The following is a 23,184-nucleotide window of genomic DNA, read 5'->3' on the forward strand; positions in this document are numbered from 1 at the left end:
GTTTTGTAGTACTGAAAACGGACTAACTTATTGAAGTAGTTATTTCAGAGGAGAAGCCAGCTAGATGTTTGAAAAACAAGCAAAACAAATCACTTATGCCCACAGGTCTCGTCGAGGCCTCTTCCCACCTCAGCGGTTGGGCCGAATGAGAACAGCTGGTGTCTGCTGAATCTCCTCTGCTCAGTTGCTCTTATCCAGGTTGTTCCTGGTAAGGAGTCCACAGAATGGGGGACTTCCTGGAAGCTCAGCCTCAAGGGGAAGTTGCTGTGCATCAGAGAGAAGAGTCAGAGGGATCCCGAGCTTTCTCAGAATGGCAGCTTTCCTTTGCAGACACCAGCTCCTCCAAAGATTGATGGGCCCAGTGATAGATTAGGAGGAAAAACAAGATAGAAAGAAGACAGGTTCCAAAGAGAAGGATAAAGGAATTTGTCAAGATTCTAAGAAAAAGAAGAGGGAACTTATTACCTTAATAAGGAGCTATATTTAACTACTAACAAAAATATCCTGGAAATTTAAAAACCGCTTTCAGCTTTTGAAACAATCAAGTGTACACTGCCAATTTCAGAGACACCTGCCATAAATAGATTTAATATTAAAACCCTTTCTTCCTTTAAAATTTGTAAGGAAAGACTATGTTCATATTCATGTAAATGTGCACTTTTTGCCATCTGCACATCCTACAAACTCTCATCAAATAAATTTTAAGTCCTACTTTCTTTTTTGGTATGTACACATTGAAGGTTCATTTAATTCATACTATCTAAAGTGAGAACATAGTGTGAGAAGGTTCAGAAGGGTTGGACAGCATCACTCTACCTACTGGGAAGGGAACTGTTAACCCTTCAATCCAAGAAAAGTGCAGCCCAGGGTCATGGGAAACCCCCTGAGCAGGGCAGAGAGAACCTAGTGTGGCACCAGGGGCCAGGAGGGCAGGGACTAACAAACGTGGGTGAGAGGCTTCCCTGGTCAGGATTGTAGTCACATGACTTGCTTCCACCCTTGGCTCTGTCATTAACCAACTGGGGGAAATCTGTTTAGTCAGTTGCACATTTTGGGGCCATCTTCCCACTTGTAGCATGAGGAAGCTGAGTTAGATCAGTCACATTTCCAATCAAGGTCTTGAGAGCGCTAAGGTTTCTGTGAAGGTATCTTGACTGGGGCAAGGGGTTGATTGTGTGGAAAAAGCGGGTGCTGGAGACCCAGTAAATGCCTTCCCCCATCATTTATTATTTGTTTGACCAATGACCTTTTACATATGGGATTTCCACTTCAAGTTTCATTCAACAAATATTTATTCAATACGTATACATAAAACTCAACTTGAAAAAAAAAAAAAGGCACTCCCGCCAAAAGCAGTGTGAAAATTACTGGCCTGGATTGTTTCTAAAAGACTTTCTAGCATTAACATTTCATGAGCTTAATCTAGGAACTACAGATTCATTCATTTTTCACCATGGGAATCCTAAAGTATGAGCAATTGTCTTGAATAATTAAGGTAGAGAAATGTCATAATAGACACTGTTCTTTAGTAAGGTATGCCACTTCTGTAACGTGCAAACAAACAAACAAACAAACAAACAAACGCTTTTGTGACCTGGTTTCTCCATCTATTCCAGCAAACTTTCCTGAACTTCCTTTTTGTTTTCCTCCAAAGGAATATTTGATTGTTTTAGCATATTCATAGACCATAGCAATGCTTTATGTTTTTCAACCAACAGATCACCAATCAAAAAGTAAAAAAAATAAATTTACATTAAATTTACAAGATAGTGAGAAGCCCTAAAAGAACCATTCATCGTTTTGGAAATTTGATTCGCCTCTGTCAATGACAACAGGAAATAACCAAACCAATGTCTATATAAATACACACACATATATAACATATATGTATATATATATATATACATATATACCTATATGTGTGTATATATATATATATATATATACATACATACATACATATATATATATATATATATATATATATATATATTAGAACCAAGCTACCACATTTGAAGTATAACTCAAGTATGAGTTTTTTAGATTGATTTTCTGAATGAGTTAATTCAACAATTAAGTTGTTGAAAACCATCAGGTACTTACTTGAACATTGAGAAAATTTGGCTCTGTATTATTAATTACTATGAATTTTTTTGTTTTGTATTTGTTTATTGATGACACATCATGTTTTCTTTATAACTACAAATCTACATCCCATCAGCCACACAAATCCTGTGGAAGGAGGGGAATCTCAATAACAGAGGCACTTAAGTTTCTTAAGTGACTCAAGGGAGGTAAAAATGTAAAAGCAGGTCAAAGTGTTCTTCACAGGTGCTCTGCAGGTACCCTAAGCACTGGGTTAACCTGACAAATTATGGACTTAATTTGATCTGACTCTACTAAGTTAATCACACATCGATTGATACATTTATTAATTATTATTAATAACTGCAAACAAGTCTTGAAAATACAGGGTTACTTTTCTTTTAGTATCTGACTTTTCCTGATCCACTAGAGTAATCCAGTGGTAAAAACAGATAAAGATAAAAAACAGCTCCAAATACCCGTTGTTTGTATACCTGTTATTTGATAGCTGGGAAATTGTTTTTCCAGGATATTCTTTCTATTTGAATTTATAAACTTCTATTTGAAAAACCAATAGTTTTCATTTTTTTTAAAAGGTTTTAGAGTATTGCTCAGTAAACCATGATTCAAACTATCATGAGAGACTTTGTTGTCATTTGGAAGGGTTAAAATGCCCTTAATTTTAGGTAAATGAAGGCTACAGGACTTAGACTTGTAATAGGAAAAGTCTTCATAAAAAATTAAACAATACAAGGAGATGATTTTTATCAAGTAAATTATTCTTTGTGTTTCTTAGCTCTCTTAAGGTCTTCTAGGCAGTCTTTAAATTGCTGAGCGTTTTTATTCATCTATATTTAAAAGATGTTGGGTTCTCTGAATGCATTGCGAGCAGTCACAGGAATTCAATTTCAAGGAAGAAACTGCTATAGTATAACTAGACTGCATAGAATATACTCTGTAAGAAAAATTGAGGGGATTTTACAGACATTAAAAGAACAAGTAAAATAATAAGGAACAAAACATATTTAAGAATCCTTCCAAACCTCAGATGAATATAGTTAAGTTAAAGCTTTTTATTCTTAAGAATTTAATGAATCTAGTTAGTTTCCTTTTACAGGTAATTTCTCAGACAATTATTTATTTTTTGGTGTAGTTTTCAAGTTTTCATAAAAAACATCCATGATTAAGTTACCACATAGAGAAGCAAAATCTCAGCCTTTACAATTTACAAAATAAAGCCCCACTGGTTTAATACATTTAACGTCCCAAGATGGCCAAACCCACCGGAGTGACTTACTAAGGTATCTGGCGTCGACAGCCTTGTGGTATTCAGTCCTACCAAGGATGGGAGAGTTTGGGACATCCAGTTTGAGATCATTGCCATGGCACTAAGCACAGCGCCAAGCTTCAGCAGTGGAGGAATCATTGCTGTGGAGCTAATGAGTTTTCATAGTGACTGATTAAGATCCTGGTGCTGGGCTGGCAGCGGGAGGCGTGACGGCAGCACGCCACATCTACAGCATAAAAAGAAATCAACTTCCCCAGCTCTAATCACCAGGAAAAGCTCACAGAACCTCTTTCCCCCACCCTCATGGGAAGTGCCCTGCCCTTCCTTTCCTCCCTTACCAGACACTTTGCTGGATCATCAAAGGAAATATCCTTGCTAGGGCTTGGTTGGTAATTAGCAGAGCAGAGGTTGGAGAGAGGGGGGAAACTTGAGCTTTTCCTGCTCCACTATAGTCAGTTACCATCAACAGAGTCCATTTCCTCTAGGGTTTCTGTGAGTACAATCAGCTGCTCTTTATCCTTCATAAAAAATACACCTTAGTATATGGAGGTCTGCCAAAGTGCACATTTCAAACACCAAACTTAATGCCTACAGATTTCTCTGGACATAGAGCATGAAAACAAAAATCTGCAAAGGATTTCCAAGATGATCAAATACTGAGAGAAAGAGATAATTTTTTTTTTAAAAAAAAAACAGTAACCTAAAATGAGCTTTGTAGCCTCTAAAAAGAAATAGTCAAAGATGAATAGCTTCTGCCTGTGGAGAACATTACCCTCGGTACCTTACATATGAATAGACAGAAAAGACAGCCTTGGAGAAAAGTTTCTGTTATGGAAACTTCTTATGTTCCCAGTTTTGCTTTTACAAATGAGTGCTTAGTAGTTGCTCAGGCATATGGCAAACTCAGTTAACCCTGCGTTCACCTTGTGAGGATTGGCAGGCTGATATGGGAACTTGGTGTCATGAGAGAAAACGTATAACTTATTAAAAAGCACAGAATTGGATTCAGGGACTCTGAGGGTCCAGTCCTGTTCTCTTGTAGTTAGTTGTGTGACTGGCCAGTGACTTAAAATTCCTTGGCTTCAGTTTTGTTTTGTTTTGTTTTCTCTGCAATATATGGGGGTTGGATGCCATGTTCCCCAAGGCCCACTCCAGCTTTAAAATTCAATGATCTGTTTATTTAGAGTTTTGTTGGCAAATGTGTGTATTGAATGTGGGGCTTATGGGTAATTTTATTATATTCTTTTTACAAATACTACAAATTGCCCACATGTATATCTCAGATCTTGAATGGAATAAATCAGAGGCCATTGTCTTCTATAATATATGTGGTTTAAAATAAAAATATAGAAAGAAGATATGAAGGGAAGTATACTCATGAAAAATACCTGAAAAGGAATCTGTTACAGAAAGGAAAAATATTGTTTTGATTCCTTAGGAGAATTCTGAATTTGTTTGTAATTGGAATTTTCAGCCATATATTTTTCTTAAACAGTTTTGGCAAGAGAAATCAAGAAATATCTTTAACAAAATTGAAAGAGATGCATATTTATAGAGGTGTGTATGTTCTTTATTCTCAAAAACAGCTTTAAACAGGGGTGAATACTGAGATACTCCTCAGTCTCCCTTGCATCTATCACCTAGGAAAGGCTATTTTTTGTTCCTTCAGAATATATCCAAAGGATTTCAGTTGACTCTTATTTTTTTAACCACAGTGTGAGAAAGCCAAATATTATTTTTGTCTTTTAAAAATCATATCATATGAGAAATCAATGATGATAAAAGAACAATAGTTTATATATTAAATTTAGCATTAAACAATAGAGTATTCATAGAAAGATCTGTGAAATTTTACATTAGTCTTACAGTGTAGTAATAATAACAACAACAACAACAACAACAAAAAGTGGATTTACAAATATAATTGTTTGAGAAATACTCCTGTAACTCTATCTAACTTGAATAAAAGAGGGGAGTATCTTTTCAAGAGCTCAATTTCCAAAATTGAAAACTCATATACATGCAATTACTGGATAATTTAAGATGCATCAAGGCAGATGGCGATTATACTTATTAATGAAACTATCAGTCAACAAAATAATAGCATCTTTAGAAGAAAATAGGATTGAATGTCAGGGAAACCACTGCTCTTATTTGCAAATCAAAATGAAAGAAATAAAAGTAAAACACAAACGGAATGCTTCTTGCAGTTTCCCAGAGATGCAAGTAACTACACTAAATACTGAAAGGGGGCGCCTGGATGGCTCAGTTGGTTAGAGCACAAGCTCTGTACAACAGGGTTGCTGGTTCGATTACCACATGGTCCAGTGAGCTGCGCCCTCCACAACTAGATTGAAGACAACAAGCTGCCACTGAGCTTCCGGAGGGGCAGCCAGGCAGCTCAGTTTGTTCGAGTGCGAGCTCTCAACAACAAGGTTGCCAGTTCAGTTCCCTCATGGGATGGTGGGCTGGATTGAAGGACAACGACTTGGAGCTGACGAGCCCTGGAGAAACACACTGTTCCCCAAAATTCCCCAATAATAATTAAAAATTAAAAAAAAGGCTGAAAGAGAACAATAGTGAACGTTTATGATTTGATGATGTTTATCAACAGCATAAAAGCTGTAATGTGTTGTTTTTAGAGCAGGTTTAAATAGGACATATTAAAATAGAAAAGCTTAAATTATAATGATTATTAGTTGTGGGAAGTAAATATAACTTCAATTAGTAAAGAGCCAAATAGTATGTGGTGCTTTCTTACTCTATTGAAGTGATTATCGTTATAATTTCCATTTTAGAAGTTGAGTTTAATTTGCAGATGTGGGAAGTGATTATTCTGTGTAGAAGTAGCAACCCATATACAGGGCAAGAAACCCAGTGGTTACAGAAGTTCCACAAGGGTAGTTTGAATGGTGATGGAGTAAGTGACAAGACATGAGGTTGGAAATAGTAACAGTGACCAGCTCCCAGTCTTCAGGGTCACCCAAAGATGTCTGCATATTATCTTTTAAGTAATTCAAGAATTTTAAGCAAAGCAGTGAAGTCCTTAATTTTATGACTCAAATGATTACTTTGGCATTTTTGTAATGCAGGCTAGACAGGTGGGGATTGCAGGAATAGCAAAACATATCAACGATAAGACGGTCACTTAAGGACATATTCTCATAGTTTTGGCAAGATATGATGAGGTCCTGGAATAAGAAACTGTCAGTGGAGTTCATGAGGATTGATTCCATAAAAATTTGAGGTAGAATTCGCTGTACTTTGTGATTGAGTAGATGTGAAAAATGAGGGAGAGGAAGTTAGTTACCTGGTGAAATTTTCAGGTTTAGGATTTGAGTGATGAATGATGTTCATCAGGATAGAAAATAAAATAGAAGTATGGCTTTAAGAAGACAGAGTTTATTGCCGCATATTGGATATGAGTTGTCTATGGTAGATTGAGTCCCTGGATGGTAATATACCCATATACGGAGTTTAGAAATGAGTTAATTTCACTAGACCGCATAACTTTAGTAAAACTAACATATCCAACATAGATGAAAAAAACTTTATTTCGGACCACAGTCTTAAAACTACCAATGATTTTATTTAGACTTTAATTCAAGATAATCTCTAGATTTAGTTACCTATACATAATTACCTACACACTTTTGTTTAGAAATAGTCAACAGAAACAACTTAAATCACTAGGAAATAGTGAAACTATTAGTAACTCTAGTAATTTCACAGAAAACGTGACCTGACTACACTTTTCTTTTACAAGCTTAGTGTGGATCAATAACTATAAAACCTACAAAGTACGTTATTGCTAATGGGATGCTAAAAGATATTGATATATTTATTCATTAGATTTCTTATGGTAGCCTGTCTTATTATTTAAGATAGTATTTAATGATAAACCTATGCAATAAATAATTAATAAGCAAACACTGATCAAAACTGACTTAGAGGTGATCTTATGTGATATTGGCATGTATTGTCTTTGGAACTTTTTTTCCCTTGATTTGGAGCACAAAAGTTTAACATTGCTTTAATGCTCAATACACTTTCTAGTTTATTGTGCTGTGTGGTAGGTGTGTGTGGGTTTCTGGTGAACTCAGCTAAGGCAGATATGAAAAAGTCAAATACATGGAAAGACATGATAGCTACATAAAATACGGTAAAAAACTCAAAAGTTTGACTTCAAGCAAAGTGAAAAAAGAGACTGAGATTACTTGTTAAACTAAGAAGGCATTGTCTGCATGTACTGTATTGTAATTTAAAACATTTGAACTTTGGGGGTGGTTTGAGGAAGAGAAGAACATGACATAGTAGATGTAAAGACCAACTGTAGGGGGTGAAGAAATTATTGATGAAGAAGGAAAAGCAGAGAAGGAGCAGGAGGAAAGGATGAGAAAGTTAGCAATTGGGTAGAATAATGAAAGATGAATTGTGTTGATTGGCTAAAGGAATAGTTAAACCAAAGTGACCTCTAGAAAAAAACCAAGTGAACTCTTGTTAGAAAGTTAAGTAGGAAAAGCAGGAAGAGTGGTATAAACAGAGGAAGGTGGGAGACAGTGCTTGTGTTGAAATCACTTTGGGGACACTGTATACCCTCGATGGAGGAGTGATATGTAAATGGTCAGGTGAAAAAACAGCTCCATTTATGAGTCTGCATTTTTCTCATCTGTAAAATACGGGATAAATGTATCTATATGGAAGGATTATTAGAAAGCCTGAAGAATGAGAGAATATATTTGAAAGTGCCTATGGCATGTCAGATGCTCTATAAATGGCTGCCCTATCTTTGGTAAGAAGTGGCATGATTGAGGCAGGGCCAGAAAGTGTTAGATCAGCTTAAGGAACATTAGGCCCAGAAAAGGTGGTAAGTTTTGTGTCTTTGCTGGGGGTAGCTGAGTTGGGCTTAGAGTATATGCTACTTCCCAGTCACGTGGAGGAAGAGAATAATACCACTGTTCTGAGTGACACAAAGTCACTTGGGGCCTCTAGAGCTAATAGTTCAACTCAAAGTAGAGAAAAGGAACTAATGTTCTTGCTTCCTCCTTCACTAAAAAGTCAAAGCAATTACAAGGCAACTTACGTAAGGTCCCACTACCATATCTACTTACCCAACTCATCTACATATATTACCTTTTCTCCTATTGGCATGGATGAATTGTCTGTTCCTTGGTAAGGTGGATCCCTCTCCTGTGCACTAGCTTAATACCTTTCAGACATCCTGCATAAAAATTACCTGTAAAGCTTAAGACCCAGATTCCTAGTTCCCACTTTAAGATTCTGACATTAACTCTAGCATAGGGCCTAAAAACTTGCATTTCTGACAGTCTCCCAGCTGATGCTCATGCTGACATTCTTTGACCACCCTTTGAGTAGACTGCCCTAGATCGCATCCATCTCACCTCCTCAAAGACAACTCTCTTAATTCTTTCCTCTCTTTGTGACATCAGTAAATCTTCCCTCTTTAATAGGTCATCCCAACAAGATACAAACTCCCCCTGTATCTCTTATTTTAAATACAAACAAATAAACAATACTTTCTTGATCCCACTTTTTCTCCATTTATTCCTCTATTTCTCACTGTCCCTTTAGAGCATACCTTCTTGAAAGAGTTGTCTATACTCAACATCTTCAGTTTCTCTCTTCCTAATCAAGATTTTGTCCACACTTCCCCACTCCACTGATACTACTTTTATGAAGGCTACCAATGAACCCACATTGCTAAATTTAGCAGTCAGTTCTCAGTTCTCAACTTTTCCTGACCTATGAGCAGCATTCATCAAACTTTTTCTTTCTCCTCCTTGAAATAATTTTGAGTATACCACATTTACCTAGTTTTCCTCCCAACTTTCTGACCCATCTTTCTCATTCTCTTTTGTTGATTTTTTTCCTCATCTATATGCTAATGACTCCCAAATTCATTTCTTCCTTTCCTATCAATTCAGACCTGTATATCCAATTATCTACTTGACATTCCCAGTTGGATGTTTAATAGACATCTTAAATTGAACATGTTAAAAAATGAGCTTTTGATATGCCTTCCCCATCTCCAGTAAACAAAATAAAACAAAACCCGAAAGAAATAAACAAAAAAACCATATACATGCAGTCATTTCCATAGTTTTCCCCATTTCAAATCCATGGTTCGGGCCTAAAGGTTAGGTTTCAACATTAACTTCTTCTTTTAAAAAATTTTACAACCCTATAGATTCCATAAGCAGGTATTCTGTTCTCTACTTTCAAAATATATCTGGCATTTAGCCATTTTATACCACTCCCACTACCACCATGCTGCTCCAAATTACCATCATCTCTCATTTGGTTTATTACAAAAGCCATCAGTTATTGACCAAAAGCCATTCATTCTATTTTTAACTCCCTAATTCCAGTGGTCCTGTTAAAATATGAGTCTGCTTCTGTTAATTCTCTGCTTAAAACTCTTTAATAGATCCCCATCACACTCATGGGAAAAGTCAAAATATTTAGCATGAACTGGAAGGTTCTACATAATCTGGCCTCATCTCTCCAATCTCGTTTCTTAAAGCTCTTCCCTTTATTCATTTCACTGGAGCTACTCTAGCTCCTCAGAGATGCAAGATAAACTTCCACCTCAGGTCCTTTGGATTTGCTCTTCTCTGGTGCAGTTCCAATCTCCCAAATATCTTCTCTCTTCCTTTTTGTTTTAATTCAAAGATCACTTTCTCAGAAGGTCTTTGCTGACCACATCATCTCAGATTTCTACTCTATTCATGTGATTACTTCATATTGTCTTTTGCTGCTTTACTTTTTTTCTCCTTAGAACTTATTATGAGTGATTCATCTTGTTTATTATTTGTTTTCTCCACTAGAAATAAAATTCCACAAAGGCAGGAATGTTGTCTGTTTTGTTCACTGGGGTATTCTCAATGCCAGGGAGAGTGCCTAGCCCATAGTAAATTCTCAATAAATATGTATTAAATAATGAATAAAGAAATCTGTTACTGTTTTGTTTATGCCCTGCCTCAGTTTAAGAAGGAGACAATTTTCAGTGTGAAATTATAATACAGTCTATGTTTTGCAAAACGAGCCAGTGTAATATTTGCATTTTGTGTGTGTGTTTCTGTGTGTGCATGATGGGTGTATCTATGAGTAAAGGATAGTGTAAAATATTGAAACATTAGCTTATGGTTAAGAATGCTTTGTCTTTCCAAATTTCAGAGTTAGAATGCAAGCACTTTTGGTCTAAGCCAAAGAGTACTGTCTCCAGCTCTTTTTCTAACTTTTCTTGATAAGCTTCAAGTCACTAAAACCCTAAATAACATGGAAGCAGTTTTCTCTTCTTCTTGCCTGTGGCTAACGAAGTTTGTCTCCAATAGCATAGGGGAGGTGGAAGAGACTATAGGCTACGGAAAGGATAAATTTAAATAAAATCAATTGGAGAACATAGAGATCTGAGTGTGCATTCACCCAACTCCCTTCATTTGGTCCTGGGCAATTAATTAGGACCACTCATAGCTCCTAAAATGCACTGATTTGCCATTCTTGCCTTGAGGTTTCAGGGTTATCTTAAAAGTATTCACTAATGAAGGAATGAATTTAGAGAGAAAAACATTAGCAAGGTTCTTTAAAGGAGGGATTTCTGTCTTCTCATCTCTGCCTTCATCTGTGAAGCTGACTGATGCTCTATAAGCCTGGGGGGATCCTCCAGTTGGCAGCTGTTGTTGCTGCTTCAAAGGAGAAAAATGGATGTGTGGGGGAGGAATATATTCAGGGCAAACATATCCCCCCCCCCCCCCCGACTTTTTACTCAAAATTGAAGAAGTGGAAAAATATAAATTCAGGATTAGGCTAGAGGAAAGGAAGATGCAGAATGGTGTGACAGAGACCCACAGACTGTAAGACAAAAGACCTAGATTTTGTATCAGCTTAGTCACTACCTCACTGTGGGTTCTTCACCTGGGAAATGAAGATACTAAACTGAACTTGCTATACAGCCCCTTCCCTACCATAGAGTCACACTGAGGAGCTCAGCTTTTATCCCTGAAGTCACACAGACATCTTGTCACTCTGCTCTGACAACAAGACCACTGGCTGGGTGACCTGCCAGAGCCTTGGTTTTCCGTGTATAAATTGGGGTTAACAAGAGAACCCAATTCCTTAGGAATTTGTGAGGATAAAATAAACTTCAATCTATAAAGCATTTATCAGAGGACCTGGCATACAAGGAGCTCTCCATCAACTTTAGTCATCAGTATTCCAGCGGAAAGTTGTTTATGTGTTTCTTCCTCATCTTTGTGGAAGAATAGAGATAGAAATTGTTAGTGATAAAGAAGTGACGATCATCAAACTTTGGGGCGAATTACTAACATAAAGACTTATCTTTAAGAATTTTGAAAGTGCAAAATATTCTTGATTTTAATATGCTTGGTTCCTAGGAATTGACTGCTAACAGCATCCTAGAAAGGGTCTAACACATACCCATCCCACAGGCCAGCCTTGGGGATCTGCCTATTGAAGCCTGTTTTCCCTGCACTGTTCTAAGAACTTTACTTGTATGAACTGTTTAATTCTCACACAAACCCTACGAGGTTGGTATTGTTACTACTACCAATTTATAGATGAGGAACTGAGGCACTGAGAGGAGGTTAAATAAACTAGTTGAGGTCACGTAGCTAATAAATGGCAAGGACAATATTTGAACCCCAACAGCCACATTCTAAGTATCTCTTTATTATGTGCATACGCACACACACAAACAATAACAATATGATTATGGCAAATATTAAATTCAAGTTTTGTCTTTTTAAAATAATTGAAATTACTTGGGGGAAGCATTATGGTTTAGTCGTTGGTATCCTCTTGGTAAATGAATGCTTAAAGCTGAGCACAAAAATTAAAAGTACCATGTTTCTCCTTATTAAGTTTAACTTTGATTGTGACAGAGCAAAGCTCTCACCAGGAAGGTACTGACTCAGGTGAGTGTTCAGCTCTTGCTTCACTTTCATTGGAATCTATTTTCAGATTTTTCTAATTCACCCACCTCACCAGGGTAGACTGAAGTTTTAAATTATTGCCAAAAGCTTTTCTGAAAGAAATTGTTTAGGAAGAAAAATCTCAGAGAAGTTGGAAAATTGCCTGGTGATCAGAAAGAAGACTGTTTCAGTGGCAGCGTGAAAGAATAAAATTGGATCTTCAAATGTGCAATTTTCAGAAAAGTTATAAGTTGTTTCATAAAGCTTATCTCCCTCATGAAATTTGAAATGTAGGTTTCGGAGGGACCAAAAATCTGGTGGTAGTAAAATAACCCAAAACATAAAGGTATGAAAAAAAAATTGCATTTGTAGCCTGCTTTTTAAGAAACTTCAATAAATAGCAGAAGATCTGCAGACTTAATTTGATGTAGTAGCATTAGCTATATTATTTGTCAGCATTGTCCCCTCATTAGTACATGTAGTCAAGGTTGTTTTGTGATTCGAAAGCCCTGGCAGACAAACATAGTTAAACATAAACATCTAAAGATCTGGACTTGAAACAAATCAGGCATGTTTTGCCATTGAAAGTGTCATGAGAATTATACAGCTTTATAAAAGGGAGTCAGAAAACCAGTTAAGGCCAGGTCATTAAAACAACCACCACCACATACATGAAGCTGTACAACCTTATTACCTCATTCCCTTGTCCTTTTTGTTTAATGCAGTCAAGGACTACTAACCTTATATAAACAGTTTTAGAAGGACGTAGTAACAGCTTAGAAACAACTCCCTTGGTGAATATTCATCTAAAAGAGGTCCAATGATATATAGAACTATGAACTTGACAGTGGAAAAAAGTTTTGATAAAGGTTGTCTCTTGTTATTGAAATTAAACAATTGTTTTGCCTTAATATGTTTTGTTCTCTCTGCATTTCGCAGGTTAATTATGTATTGTTTTCTGTTGTTAGAAAACCATAAGTAGAAGTATGTTATTACTCCATTATTGGCCTTTAAAGGCACTGATCTATTAAACACTTATTAAGTTTGTTCTTTGGGCCAGAAACTATAGTATACTGAAAAATGCAAGATTAATGATGGGGCCTCATCTTTTGAGTAGTTTATCAATCTGGAAATGTAACAGAATATAAACAGTTATGCACATTTAAGCTGAACAGTTCCAATCTTATACTCATAAGTGTAGAGATACAGTGGAAGAGTGAAAGAAGGGTGGTGAAATGGACAGGGAAAACTTCATTGGAAAAGGTGCTTAAGCTAGTTTTAAAAGCTCTTAAATCTCTTAATTTTTACTCAGGAAAATGGACAGTGTAATTTACTATGGGTCCTAAAATAAGACAGAATTTAAGTCGTAAGGTATTTGGGTCTGTGCTTCAGAGAGCAGAGATGTATATGCTTCAGCCCTTCCTTTGTCAATAAACATCTTTTTGTCCTAGTGTTTTATATTTTTACCTCGCCTTTGAATAATAAAATAAAATCATGGCATTGCTCTAAACCAGGGGTGTCCAAACTGCGGCCCGCGGGCCAACTGTGGCCTGCGATCCATTTTTTATTGGCCCGCAGCAAATTCCAAAAATATATTTAGTTTACTTAAATAAACCAGGTGAGGCAATATGTATTTTACCTTGAGTGAGTGGCCTGGCTGTTTGTGTATTTTACCGCATATGGCCCTTGGTGAAAAACGTTGAAAAAAGTTTGGACACCCCTGCTCTCAACCATAATGTAGTGCTACTGAGTGCTAAAGAGAGTGTGACAAGGAAATGAACATTATTATGAAAACAGCGTTTTCCTTGAGCAGGAAGGGAGCCAAATAGAAATATCAGTGTTCTTGAAGGACCTTGCATTATCAAGAAAATTGTTTTCAAAATTACCTGCACATGTCAACAGGAGTAGTTTGAATTCTAATATTTGTACATAATCTGAGTCATAAAGTATATGGATAAAAATTAAGTCCAGTATAGAGGCTTCTTGTCAGGTTTCTGCAAACACTTTATAACACGAGGAATGTTGAGATATTGCCATTATTGGAAGTAGATTGTCTTTGCAATGCACTCTCCCTCTCCCTCCCCTTGTTCTCCCCCCCTCCATCCCTCCTTTTTCCTTCTCCCTTCCTTTTTTTCTTCTACCCTTTCTTCTATCCTTCTTTTTTCTCTCTCCTTTCTTTCTCTCTTCTTCTCTTTCACTTTCAGCAAACATGATTGAGCCCTTTCTAGACACCCTGCACTGAAGTAGGATCAGAGTACGGTTTGCCAGCTCCCCAGGTGATTCTGATGTATTGCCTAGGTTGTATGGCTGGGATATAAGCATGGAAAATGCTAATATTTTGCACTCCAAATTTGGAAGTCTTCTGTTTTACGTCTCCACTCATTCAACACTGTTTAAAACAAAACAAAATAAACGAAAAATCCCTTTTCGAAACATACAAGTTTGCATGCTTAGGCCATAATTTACCTCTTACTGCAGTCCATAAGGTTTTCATAAGGTACTGAATTTAAAACTGGGGGCTGCTCAGAACTGCTGTTCAGTAATGGTAATATCATTCATGTGAACCTCATTAATAGCTTTTTCTTCCAATAGTGATTAATAAATATGTCAGTGATAAAAAATAAGTTTCCACTCATATTTTGCCTTTCTATAATATAAGGTCATCAATATTTTTCAATAATAATTGTATTTAGAATTATTTGAGGAGCATTTATGCATTCAGCAGGGATTTATTGATCATCCTCTGAATGTTAGACGCTAAATGCTAGTGATCAAAGATGAATAAATTCACTCTCATTCACGATCTCATATCCTGGTGGGGCACTGACAGAAACTGGAGAAATACATCGGTGAACATCATTTCAATATAATGTGATATATAGTGTGTACAAAATTCAATGTGACATAAACAGTTTATCAATAAATTCTGCTTGTGTGGGCTAGAAAAGACTTCAGGGGACAGTGGTTTTAGGAGGATTTAGTAGCATTTCTTAAGTATATCAGGAAGGAAAGGCCACTCTGCCCTGGGCTTAGCATGGGATAGCATGTGAAAATGTACCACTGAGGTGTGAGGGTTCACTTGTTCTTTAGGGAGCTCCAAGTAGCTTGGAGTGGAGCCAGTCAAGAGTGCATGATGGGGTGGAGGGAGGGAGGAAAGAGGGTTAGAGAGGTAGCAGAAACCATCAGGCACTTGGCTCTCCAAGGACATTAGATCTTACTACAACTACTCTTACTATAGCTGGTCTTCAAGAGTTGCAGGAAGGTCAGCGATAACAGACTTGTTTGTTACTACAAGAAAGACCACTCAGAAAAGATGCAATAAATACTGGGCAGAGGGGTGATGAGGAGAATGACATCTGGGAGAGCAGTTAGGGGGCTTTTTTGTGCCCGAATGAGAATTACAAGAAAGACAGAGGAAGGATAATACAGGGAATAGGCACCTTATATAGAAGAACTTCATAAATTATTAGATGTGGAGGCAAGAGAGAAAGAAGATGAGAGTGACCTCTAGAATTCACAAACTACAATATTGCAGACAAAGTGCTTGGCGTTATCTGGAACAGTGTTTCTTAAACATAAAGATGCATATGACTCACTGGGGGTCTTGTTAAAATGCAAATTTTACCTCAGAAGTTTAGGGCAGAGCTTGAGATTCTGCATTTTTAATAAGCTCTCAGGAGATGTAAGGTAGCTGGTCTACAGACCACGCTTTAAGTAGAAGGGGCCGTGAAAGCCAACTTGAAGAGGGTAGAACTAACTAAGTGAGGAGCTGGTGTGTGTGAACACATCATGTGTGATGAAGGAGGCACAACCAAGGAAGGAAGAAAAAAGTTAAATTCTTTGAGGGAATTGAGAGTAAGGATTCCCAAACACACGTTTCTCACCAAGAAAGGGGTTCAGGAGTTCTCACCATCCAGAGACAATTGTTAACAGAAAACAGACATTTAGACTTCATTTGCTTTAAATGGGTCTTAAAATTTCTTAGAAGTGAAGATCTTGAAAAAAAAAAAAAAGATGAACACAAATACAATAAATTGTCTTATCTTACAATTGTGAGGGTATATTTTACAGCTAAAGAGATATGTTTCTGCAAATCTCTCAAAGACTTAATTTTTTCAGGGCCTCACTTATTCCTTTTGCTATTCAAATCATTGTGTTTTGAAAAGCCCATTCCATAACTTCTCTCTTCAATTGTTAAAGGATATAAATCTGCCAGCTACTTTTTAATAATCCCTTTGCATTTGATCAGAGCAGTTCTTTCATGACACTTCCATCAAGTTCATGGAATCATGTGTCTTTTGCATGATTTTGATTAACTCCCGTTGTATTTGCATTGAATAGTATTAGCTAGTTGCCATATCCAAGTCAGTAGCTCAAGATGGATGCTACTCTTAGGCGGTGAGGGATATTTTAATGGGATTTGAGAGGGTTCATTAAATAAGTGGCCATAGTTAGTAAATTCTTCTGAGTTTTGATGGCTGTTGCTGCCTTACACAGCTTCCCAATGGCAGGACTTGGGTAACACATACTTGGATAGCTTCACGTATAATTCAGGGTTGACTAAAGACTTAGAATAGGTGGTCATCCATGTACTGTGATTTGGGGATGGGGTAGAAAAGGAAGAGAAGGATGATGCTTTCACATGATTTACTCATTGTAGGGAAGTAGGCTATTAACTATAGCTAAGAAGTTTCATGCATTGTGTTTCAGCAGCTATAGGAATTGAAATACATTAATTTGATTGAGTTATACTCTTATTTGTCAGGGAGGGGATAATCGGGAAGTACGTGGAGTTCTGGGTACCATCTGAAGTTACCAGTGTAAGAGTCTCAGTGAGGGCTCTGGGTATCCCCAAAGCCCCATGAACATACTGGGTCTTTTGCGTGTAAAAGTGAAAGTGTGAAAACTTGCTTAATGGTATTTGCATAAAAATAAATTACCCATGTGATGAGATTTGGGAGGTCAGGATACGTTGATTTTAGTCCTAATTTTTCATGTAAATTTAGCAACATGGCATACTTGGTTTCCTTTTCAGCCCCAACATTCTGTGACTCTATGTGCTTAGAATTAAGAGAATGGGTTTTGAAATCATATAGTCCTGGTTGGAATCCCAGTTCTGTCACTTACTCTGTGATTCTAAGTTCTTTTCTGAACCTTATTTTATTAATCTTTAAATTAAGGATTATGGTATCTACTAATAGAGCCCATCTGATAAAGAACCTGAAGGTCATACCTCTAGCCCAACAAAGTTATGCTTATTGTTGCCTCAAGAGAGATTGCACACAGAGGAACCATGGAGCTCTCACCAAGTAAAGGAAGAAACAGGGTTAAACATAGGATGTGGGGGAAGGATGGAGTTTAGACAATATTTAAATGGAGCAGAATTTTTATAATGACAAAAAAGAGCAAGTCTCTAATGTAAAGGAGTTAACATCAGGACTGAGTTGAGAAATGGACTCTGGATTCTGTTTCCTTGGAAACTATAAAGTAAAGATAAATGCTGAATATTATGTTTGGAAAACCCTTATCTGAAGTTTTGCACCTAGGCTGAAAATTGAGGCTGCTGCTTAGTGTCAAAGTGACTCAGATCTTCCAGGCAAGAGTGGGCTGTTCCATTTTTACTGATCTGATTTCAAACAGCTAAGTTTCTGATAATCTATGATTTCAGAGAAAAAGGGTCTCGGCACTGCATCCTCCAGTAGAGTAACAAAAGCAGTATTTAGTAGTTGACCACCGAGGCTTGTCCTAATAAAATTAGATATTACATATGAAGTGCTAAGCACAGTGCTTGTCCTATAAGCAATTATTACTATTAATATTAGTAGTAGTAATAGTAGCAGTATTGCTTAGCTGTCTTTTTACAAATAAACCTCCCCATGATAAAATTGGCTGTTGAGTTAAAGTGCCCAATCTTGACTCACTAAAAGGCACAATTTAGAAAACCTAATGAGCCAATATAGGGATGGACTCCATTGTCTTGACCTTAGGAGCTGCACGCTTTAAACAGTGGTCTGGGTGCAGCACAGTCACTTATTGCCTTTGAATATAGAAATTTCCTGACCCCACTTCACCAGAAACGCTGTTCAAGGTCTTGGAGTGGAATGCGTATTTTCACTTTTCAAAAGCTCTAATTTTGACATATAGCCAACTTTCAGAAACATTTATATAAGCACACAAGTGTGAGAAAGTATTATCACAGCATATATGTTATTCCCAAATGGTTAGGAGTAAAGGTTTAGAACATCAAAGACTATGGCTTAAGGTCATGTAGTCCAGATTTCACTCAGTAGTGAGATGCACTCTGCAACGTCCCTGATGCACTGATCTTTCGGCTTGCATCCTTTCAGCATTAGTAAAATCAATGCCATGCAACAGGTGCTTTGATATTGGACATTTTCAATTGTGAATATGACCTTGTGACCACTCATACTCCATTCACTGTTCTGCTTTCTCATGTACCAGTGGAGAGGGCTACTTCTCTTTGTCACATAATGGCCCTTTAAAATATCAAGCTCCCTAAACCTTCCTTTTTACCAAGAACAATATGCCCAGATTTTCTATTATTCTTATGACATGCTCTCAGGGCTGCCACCTTCGTGGTTATTCTCATCTGGACACATTCTTGTTGGTCAATAGTACCATGCTCGGAACAATATGAAATTCTCTGAAATACTCCAGGATGGTCTGATCAGCCTAGATCAGAGAAAAGTAAAAAAGCTTACTTGTAAAAATGATGATATATGTTTTCCTTTGTAGGATTCATGAAATTTATTGTAATTTAAGTAAAGTATCCTTTCTTTAAAGAATTATGGTTATAACTGACATAATGAAACCATTTTCTACTCCAGCCCAACAACTGCTATCTGTTAAAGTCAAGTCCAGTGGCAAAGAACATGTCAATTTTACACTTATGTTAACATATGTCTCAGTGATGAATCAAAATTTTCACTTCAATCCACCGGATGATTTAAGATCCATTGTATTTTTAAATCCTGTTGAGGAATCACTATGCTGAGTTTCTCAAATGGCTGTTGGCGTCTACCAAGAATTTCAGAGTCTTACATTTTGGACCTCCAAGCATCTTGCCACTTCAGAAGTGGACTCAGACTCAGTGGGGAGAACAGCTCCACCAGTATCTCCTCTCTTCTGTTTTATGGCTTTAAACTTTTGGTTCAAATTCAACTCTCTCCCCCTTCTCCTTATCCTCCTAGCAAGCTCAAACCTTTTGGATTAGCTGATACACAATTGGTTAATTCAGGAATGATATCAATATAATGTGACTTTACATTGGTTCATACATATTTTTCCAAATCATTAATATTTTGCACCAAAAGTAACAGGCGCAAAGTATAGTAACAAAGCTGAATGCAGCAAGCTGCAGTTACACTCGTACAGTTCTTTACATGATGATATTTCATCTAATTCCACTTTTCCTGAATTGATGTGAACATACATTTTGTCTCTTTTGCTCATGGTACTCCTAGATTGTGTCTTTTCCTCTTGTTTCTATAGCTCAGCAGCCTCAGTAGACGTTTACATCCCCTTCCATCAAGTTGCTTTCAAATTTTCTTGAAAGCTAAAATCTTACATTTGTTTAAGATATTTTTTAACTGTTAGTTTGCTAACACAGTTATTATTTATGTTAATTCTCTAACCAAGTTATATAGGCTTGAGTGATCCAACATAACTCATTATTCTACAACCCTTCTTGTTTTTAGGCATAATTTTGTAAAACGTGTTTTTTAAAGATTAAAACTTTTGTGTATGAAAAGAAACTGTCCAGACAGTGAAAAGGCAGCCCATAAAGTGGAATAAAATGGTTGTATATTATATATCTGTAAGACCCTGTTATTCAGAATATATACAAAAAACTTTTACAACTCACCAACAAAAACACAAACAACTAAATTTTAAAAATGGACTTCAATAGACTCATCTCCAGAGAAGACATACAAATGGTCAACAAGCACCGAAAAAGATGTTAGACATCATTAGTCATGATAGAGATGCAAATTAAAACCACAGTGCGATACCCCTATATACTCACTAGAATGGCTATAATCGAGAGAAAACTGAAAATAACTAATGTTGACAATGATGTAGAGAAATTGGAACCTTTAAACATTGCTTATGCAAATGTAAAATGGTGTGGCCTCTTATATAATAGTTTGGAATTTCCACCCCACAAAAAATTTCTATGTGGTTCAACAAATCCACTCCTTGATACAACTATAGCCACCAAAATTGAAAACATGTTCAAACAAAAAGTTATACAGGAATCTTCAGAGCAGCACTGTTTACAGTAGCAAAAAGGTATAAGCACTTCAAATGTCCATCTTAATTTGTAAGGAATTGAGATTTGTTATACCAGGATTCTTTAGATTGATACATTTATAAACATATTTAATAATTTCTAGAAATATATTTCCTCATAGCACATGTTTTTTTAATGTGGCAGAAGACATGTTTACTAATTTCTCTATAATAAGTAGAAAGTTGATAAATCTGTGTTCAGTAATTAATGTTTCATTATTTTATATTATTTGGAAATGGTCTAGACATTCAATGAAGATCCATCATTTAATTAAGCTAGCAAAACTTTCAAGTTTCAAGTTGCTAAAGACAAAGAAAACCTTTTGCAGGTTTATAACAATATAACTATTGCTAAAATGTTTTACCTAAAAACCTTTTATTTATATTTTATTAGTTAAAACTCTATGAGATTTCAAAATCAATTATTACCTGAGTTTTTGTCTTGACACATTTTTTTAACACAGAGAACATGAACTTATTTTTGTAAACTCAGTGAAAACAACTGTATTTCATGTTAATAACTTAAAAAGGCATGTTTATTTATTCAAACCAAACTTATGCCAACTTTAATGACAAATATTTTACCAGATCATATGATTCTGAAAAGCATTTGGGTTAGTTTCTATTTTATGTGTTGATTTATGTAAGTGCTTAATTACTTTGCCAATCAAATGTTACAAATTAATAATACCATCCAAAGAGAGAAAACATGTTACCAATTTAGAAGTTTTTCCAATTTCAAGGATCCATGGTCTGGCTGTTGACATAGGATTTTAATAGTAACTCACAGCAGTAAACCTCTTTACAGTTTAAGCAAGGAAGCCAAAGTCCTCCACAGAGAGAGTGCAAAGGAGGCAGTACGCACCAATCCCAGAGCTCACTCCCACAGACAGTCCCAGGAAGCACAGACCTTCGTTATTCAGGCGTCAGGATGGTGTAATGCATACAGTGTCTCTAGTCTCCCACAACTGTGAGACGCCTCCTGCCACAAATCCACTAATTCGTGACCCTCTGCAGGCGCTACTGGAATGAGGTTTTTCCAGTGCTAGCAAGTAACGAAGGTTGAGATGACAAAGGCCTGTTGTGGGCTGGGGCCCCTCATAACACACTCCACTCAGAGCTGGCACAGCTGGACAGAGACACACTTGGAACCCCGTTTTATCCAACTAGCCACCAGATGTAGCCTGGTAAATGCGCCTTGCAGATGGTGGAGACCAGAGAAGATATGTTTGCTGGTTGCAAAGCCAGGCTCCTAGGACAGAGAATGAGATGGAGGGAGAAACCTCATCTGGTTTTTAGAGAGGGATCCACAGCAATGTTTGCCACCGCAGACACTGGTCTGGAGAGAACTGCTTAACTCCCAGCCTGAGGCCCGCTCGAACAGGCTTATGGGGGTGTATGCCCTACTATGTGCTTTCCCTGTGGTATTTCCTTCTTCTGACAAATGACACAAAAGACATAGACACAGAAAACAATGACCCTCTCTGGGAGGAAAGACTCAATAAAGAAAACCCACAAGTTACAAAGGCCAAGTAGCTAGCTTCATGAATATTTTTTCATGCCAATCTCTGCCAGCAGATGTCCATGATCTCTCAAAGGCAGCAGTTTCCAGAAGCTAACTGTGTCCTAGCCATTAATTTGCCTGGCTGACTGGCCAAAACTGTGGGACTTATGCCAGCTTGTGTCAGCTGCCCCAGCATCTCCTCGTTTGCTGCAGCCTCATGGGGGAGTGAGGGGTTCCAACCAGTGAGTTTATTCTGCTCTCAGCACCGACTGGAGGAGGTGGGGAATAAACTTTCCTCTACCCTCAGGGCTCTTTTGGCTGGTCTTTTTCTCCCATGGTGGTCCTGCGTCAGCACCGTGGCTGCTGAGATAAATTGACTGCCTCAGCACACGGGTGCCACCAGAAGCCCAGTGAAGCTTCTCTCAGGGTCTTCCTGAAAAGGCAGAGCAAAGTCAGTGTGTACGAGAAGCCTCGTGCAGTACGTGGTTCATGCTAGGTTATGCAAGTGTGATGCGGGGGTCATGCATGGTCATGTTGGGGGGGGGGGCGTGTCACATGGGAGTCTGTCCATACAGGGTGTAGACCAGCACTCCAGTGCCCTCTGTCCCAAGTCTGGAGTCCAAACATGATGTTTTCCTTAGAAATGTATACTTCACATTTTTATTTTAAGGTAATCAGGACTCTCCCCATAACAGGTTGCAGGACAGTGTAGGTTGAGGGGTTTAGTGGGGCTGAGGTCCTCTGAACCTCCTTCAACTCAAACATTTGGGGCCACCTCAACATCAGTAAACATGCTAATATGCCTCAGTAAATGTGAAAAATTAGTGGCTGAATAGATGACACATTTCTCTCAGGAACTGTAGGCTACCTCATACTAGCATAGACAGAAGCTGGCCCATAAAAACAATTTCTCAGGATTCCCACATTTCTGTTTCATCTTAGTGACCTCTAGCCCATTTCACTTGCTCTTGGCCATTATGATTTTGCTTGTTGGCTCTAGGTTTTGTCTTAGACCCCCAAAGTTGATCAGTATCTCTGTCCCC

At 37.3% G+C, this 23,184-nt stretch overlaps 1 protein-coding gene across 2 annotated transcripts in view; it reads right to left on the reverse strand.

The window, feature by feature from the left end:
• The window catches only part of OLFM3 (olfactomedin 3), a 180,846-nt gene that overhangs the window by 40,168 nt on the left and 117,494 nt on the right, over positions 1-23,184 (reverse strand). The window contains exon 1 of one of the 2 annotated variants that reach the window (XM_019753729.2): positions 3,383-3,526. The exons of the other annotated variant lie outside the window; for it this stretch is intronic. Within the exon in view, the coding sequence (XP_019609288.2) occupies positions 3,383-3,511 (129 nt within the window). The 5' untranslated portion in view covers positions 3,512-3,526. Of the gene's footprint in view, positions 1-3,382; positions 3,527-23,184 lie in introns of those variants that run through there. 2 annotated transcript variants of the gene reach the window in all.

This window comes from Rhinolophus sinicus, linkage group LG14 (assembly GCF_036562045.2).
Source record: "Rhinolophus sinicus isolate RSC01 linkage group LG14, ASM3656204v1, whole genome shotgun sequence".
NCBI classification, from domain to species: domain Eukaryota; kingdom Metazoa; phylum Chordata; class Mammalia; order Chiroptera; family Rhinolophidae; genus Rhinolophus; species Rhinolophus sinicus.